This window comes from Salvia miltiorrhiza, chromosome 7 (assembly GCF_028751815.1).
Source record: "Salvia miltiorrhiza cultivar Shanhuang (shh) chromosome 7, IMPLAD_Smil_shh, whole genome shotgun sequence".
Taxonomy (NCBI): domain Eukaryota; kingdom Viridiplantae; phylum Streptophyta; class Magnoliopsida; order Lamiales; family Lamiaceae; genus Salvia; species Salvia miltiorrhiza.
In genome coordinates, this window is record NC_080393.1 from 55,055,488 (window position 1) to 55,061,009 (window position 5,522).

A 5,522-nucleotide genomic window follows, 5' to 3' on the forward strand; every position below is an offset into this window, starting at 1 on the left:
CATTTTTATATTATAGAAATAAAAAATGTTATTTTTGCTTAAAGCATTATTTTATCCTTAATTCATTAGTAAAAAGTTTTGTAGTTGTGAAATGTAAATAAGCTCGATCCATAACTAAAAAGCTTTCTAATTGTAAATAATATGTAAAATAATGTCAATTCACGACAAGAAAACTACTCCATTTGAATGTGAATTGTAGCAAAAATAGTGTGTTCATGAAGCATTTTGGTCATGAATTACAGTCGAAATAAGGTCAATTCAAGTTTAATAATAATAATAATAATAATAATAATAATAAAGGTAAAATTTCAAGAATTACTAAGTATTTTTTTTATCCTTTTATCTAATAATTATTTTTTGTATCTTTACAATAACTAAAAATAATTTTATTATAGTTCACTCTATATTTTTCTATCTACAGACTATAGTAGCAGTGTGTTTGGCTGAGCTTATAAATCATAAAAATAAGTTATAACAGCTTATAAGTTCTAAAGAAAAACAAAAACAAAAAAGTTATTTTAAAAACAATCAATTATACCACAGCTTATTTTTATGTTCTCATATGTAACAATTATTTCACAAATTTTATTCAATTATGATTTATTATTCTTATTATATACATTTGCGAATTTATATTTTTTCAATTTTCTCTCTAACAAGAACATTTTCTTTATAGCTCAAAATTCTTCTATAACTTATAATCTTTTTTAAATATTTGACAATTTATAAATCCTTTAAAATAAATTTAGTCAAACACCCTTTAAACCATGCCTTATCTTCTACTCTATTCATCCTTCAAAAACTTAACCATTTTGTTATTTTGGTTTGTCTCCAAAAAAATCACTCAATTCATTTTCATTTTTAGTAAAAATACCTCCTATAACTTCTTAATTTTAACCTTTAATATTAGTATTTTTTTTTACAAACTTCGTCGTTGCTAAACTCACATTCAATCAATTACTCATTTTATATAACAAAAGAAAAACATTTATTCCCCTAATAACTCATTAAAGTATATACTATATTTTTTTAATATAGAGTTAAATTTTATAAACGTCAACGCCCCCAAACTTCGGCCTTAGTTAGAACACTGCGTGATTTTTTTTTCTTTCAAAATCAACAGTTTAGGGTTTTCGTTGTCCCATTTCTGTTCTCAGCAGTTATTGCGCGAATTTAAGGTTCGATTCAGCTCCGTGGATACTCTTATGATCAAATTCTGAAATTTTCACGGCATTGCTCCTTTAATATTGTTTCAGCATGGTTGTGTTTTTGAATAACGAAATTTACGAACATCTTGTTCCTTGAGTTTGTCGCGAAGCATGATTGTTAGTAATTTTAGGCAACAACGAGACATTGAATTACGCTAGTGCTGAGATTGTGTTTTTGTTTTCAATTATTTGTGTTTTTCTTCCTCAGAATTTTGATAAATGCCAGTCCTTCTGAATAAGACGTTGGATGCATCTTTTACGATGTTTATAGACCTTATATGATGTTTGTTCTTATTTAAAGTTGTTGTAGCATTTCGATGATTGAGCTAATGAAACATTATTGATGATGAAGTTGTAAGATTTAAAGAGTTTTGAGATTAGATTTTTCCCCCTGGAAAAAGTTAGGGTCTCCTTAGTTTAATTTACATTACAGAGTTTATAAGTTCCTAGCACCTTGTTTCGAGAGTAAATTAGATTTTGAAGTTAACTTTTTATAGATCAATGCATAATTAATTGAAAATCACTAGATTTAATATTTTTTAAGAACTTGACTTAACGTTAAAAGGAGATGAAAATTGTTAAAATATTAAATGTCTGATCGGACTCGTTGACATTGCTGAATTTAAACCGAGCACTCTTATAATTCTTTGCTAGTCTTTAACTTATTTTTTTGTTATTCGTTGTCATTTATTTACCTTTCTTCCTTTAATCTTATGCAGATGACAAAAGGGGAAAGGTGAATTTCTGAGTGATACCTTGTCTGTTATTATTAAATAGTCAGTTTATATAAAGTTCAATTTTGCTGATTGTCATGTTGCGACACTATCCAGAACCCCACCACCACAGTCAAGAACCTCACCACCACAGTCCAGAACCTCACCGCCACAGTCCAGAACCTCACCGCCACGCTCAAGTCGCAGGTCACGCTCTTTATCCAGGTCCAGGAGAAGTCGTTCTAGGTATGGATTCCTGAAGTTTTATCGTGGTTTGATCAACTTGTGATGCTGAGATGGTGCTTATGAATATGGATAAGCTCATATGACATGGTATTGTACTGAAAAGTTATCATAAACAAAATATAGTGGCATGAAAGGAGAAGTCCAATGGATTTTTTGGAAACAGTGAATTCTCGTTCTTCCCTTTCTCTCCCTTCAGTAAACATCATGCACATGATGCGCGACTTTGGTGCCTGTAAATATGGACTAACCACAAATTATGTATCCTTCGAAGATTTTTATTTTTGTTTATGCCTTCTTGCTAGTAATGTTTACCCTAGATAATTTGGAGATGTAAGGTTAAATACTTCAGAATATATCCATCCTATCACCTGGTGTACACACATGTAGATCTGTTGATTTGATTATCTGACCTTATTTGCTGCTCTATAATTACAAACTCTCAGGAGCCGTGATTCTGAGGATGCTATTAATCCTGGCAACAATCTTTATGTCACCGGTCTTTCTACAAGGGTTACTGAAAGTGAACTTGAAAAGTATTTCAATCGTGAAGGAAAGGTATGCTTCTTTATGTATCTTATGAAATCAAACATCGCATAAGCTCATTATAGTGATGGATAATGGTATATGTACAGACTGAATATGGATTCTTCTTATCAAAGAAAAATTTGCAGCTCTCTATTTTGAATTCGGTTGTGGTTAAACCATGAGGACTAAACAAATCCCTAAACAAAAGTAACATTGTCCTGAAATGTTGCTGAGGCAAAAAGAAACCATAGTTAGCCTGTGTGTTTTAGTTAATTGGGTACCCTAAATCAACTGATTTCATATGAGAGCTGCACAAGAGTTCACAGGGAAAGGGTTTCTTGGTATTTCTCCTTGTTCTTGTTAGTACATTCTACAAAGTAGTAATGTGTACAGTATTTATATCAAAAGCTCTATATTTGATGATTGCAGGCAAATCAGCGAACTTCTTAACGTACAGGGTAATGATCTTTGTATCCCGTTGAGTAATTTTGTCTTTATTCTTGTTAATGTTAGGTTGTTGAATGCCATTTGGTCAGAGACCCTCATAGTAAGGAGTCCCGTGGTTTTGGGTTTGTTACTATGGAGACCACCAAAGATGCGGAGCATTGTGTTCAGAACCTGAACCGATCTGTTATGGAAGGCCGATTGATTACTGTTGAAAAGGTATTGCTCTTCACAGTTTTCTATTTTTCTATAGAAGCTTTATGTTGGTCCACAACTAATATATCGTACTAACACAACTTATCTTCAGAATGTTGCCTGCTAATGTTTGGCAGCAGGCCTGGTCTGTGTATCTCCATCGAATTCAAACTCTTAAGATATATTAACAGTTGAAACATGCGCTCTGCACCGACACCTGAACTCCTAGTACCAACCTGATATTGTTGAGAGGGTCGCATGACTTTGATTACGTATTATTCAATTGTTTCTGCTTCAGAGTTATTCCTTATGTTTTGGCACTGCTTGCCATGGTCATGGTGAAGGTGTGTGTCTTACTTAAAGAAAATTTTATTTCAAGAGGCACTGATGCAGAGAATTTTATGTGTTATTTTCAATTTCAATTTCTGGTTTGTGGTTCATGGTCATGTCAATTAGTATTCTCGCTACAGGTTAACCAACAGTTTTGTTGATTAGATTTTGTGGATAGCAAAAAAAAATTGTTTTGCCCTTATCCCTCGTCAAGTTTATTTCCTAGATCTTAATTACGCTGTACTCTACAGTAGCATGTAAGATCGGCATCTGCAACTCCTGCACGTGAAGTTAATTCCCCACTGTCTTTCTGCATGCAGGCTAAAAGGAAACGAGGGAGAACTCCAACTCCTGGACAATATGAAGGTCTTAAAGATAAAAGAGGTACGCTGCATTTTGTTGTTCTCCAATCTCTGGAAAAACAATTACTAACAAGTAGCAAATGAAATTTCCAAATCGTCCAAGAAAGTTTCACTACTTGAGCCCCATATAAACCAGTAGCTGTTTGCTTTGAATTTGATGTGCTGACTATGCAATCAAATGCATGATTGAAAAAAGATAAAAAGGCAAAATATAAAGAAGTAAGTAATAATGTTGCATGACGTCTTTCAGTAAATGTTCTTACGCGTGGCAAAGATATGTTGCAATAATAGTTAATAATCTCCTGCACATTTGTTGTGATTATTTTAACTAAATTGAGTTTCACACGTAACTAGAATTGGGATAACTAGAAAATTAACTTTCTAATTCACTAAAAAAAGAATGATCCCTCGTAAAATCAAGAATCTGAATTTCTATATCAAAATAGATAGAATAATTGTCTCCATTACTATCCGTACAAGGCTTTTTACTTGAACGACATCCTCGTTCTTCTATCTTTGTGAACCATTACTGATTACTGTCCTGCATTTGCATTCTTGGAAACAGTCTTTCAATCCCCTCTTTCTTCTATATTTATGCACAGGAAGCAGTTGGAACAGGCGAAGATCTCGTAGTTACTCACCACGGAGGAGACACGACAGAGATTCTGATCCCCGGGAACGGCAAGGGCGACGGTCCTCCACTTACGGTAGGAGGGCAGGTGATGATAGTAGCCACCGTAGGAGGCATGGGGAGCGTTCCTAGTTCCTCTAGTGTCTTTGCGAATTAAAACGAACATGTTCTTCATTTACATTACGCCCACTAACCTTGAAGTGGATTATGAATTTGGTAATTGTATGGAAACATTTTAAATACTTTCTTAACCTTTCTTTCTCTACTCGTTTATTTCTGGGTGGCACTTTATTGGGTTTGATAAGTGATGAATTTGGCTATTGTTTTGCAATGCATGACAATAGTTAATAGTTAAATAAAAGTAAATGCATTCCCAACTAAAATTAGAAGGGAAAAAAATATTATGACAATAATTAAAATACGATTTTATTGAGAGAAAAAAAAGAAAAAACAACCTAACTAAACCCTTGAATGCACAACGAAAACATAATAAGGGCCGAGCCTCTTTAAAACCTTGTTACGAAAAATGCCGTAGGAAAAATCGTAACAAGGAAAAAGAGTACTCGTCTAAGAGAAAAAATATTAAGACAATAGTTATAGTTAAATAAAAGTAAAGGCATTCCTAACCAAAATTAGAAAAAAAATATATTATAGTAGAAAATATTTATGTTTTCCCTTCTCACTTGATTTATACTTATTTTTGGATCGTCTCATTTAACTTGGTCTAATCCATTTTAAGTAAAAATTAAGTTATCAATTTACACAAACAAATCGGTCATAATATTTTATAATGTCGAAAAGAATTAGGTCAAGTGAGGTGAGACGGATGGAGTATATAGTAATAAAAAAAAGCTAAGTATCTAAATAT

General features: G+C 32.7%; 1 protein-coding gene across 2 annotated transcripts; it reads left to right on the plus strand.

Annotated features, from left to right (window-relative positions):
* The first annotated feature begins 1,039 nt into the window (after nt 1-1,039).
* LOC130994946 (serine/arginine-rich splicing factor SR45a-like) lies at nt 1,040-4,905 on the plus strand. 2 transcript variants are annotated; one of them, XM_057920145.1, is made up of 7 exons: nt 1,040-1,178; nt 1,928-1,944; nt 2,039-2,167; nt 2,611-2,722; nt 3,206-3,355; nt 3,982-4,045; nt 4,626-4,905. In XM_057920145.1, exons 2-7 carry the CDS (start codon nt 1,928-1,930, stop codon nt 4,784-4,786), a joined length of 633 nt encoding a protein of 210 aa, XP_057776128.1. In that variant the 5' UTR covers nt 1,040-1,178; the 3' UTR covers nt 4,787-4,905. The 2 variants fall into 2 exon arrangements, with proteins under 2 accessions (XP_057776128.1, XP_057776129.1); XM_057920146.1 differs by having other exon boundaries at nt 1,047-1,178; nt 2,060-2,167.
* Nucleotides 4,906-5,522: the final 617 nt, after the last annotated feature.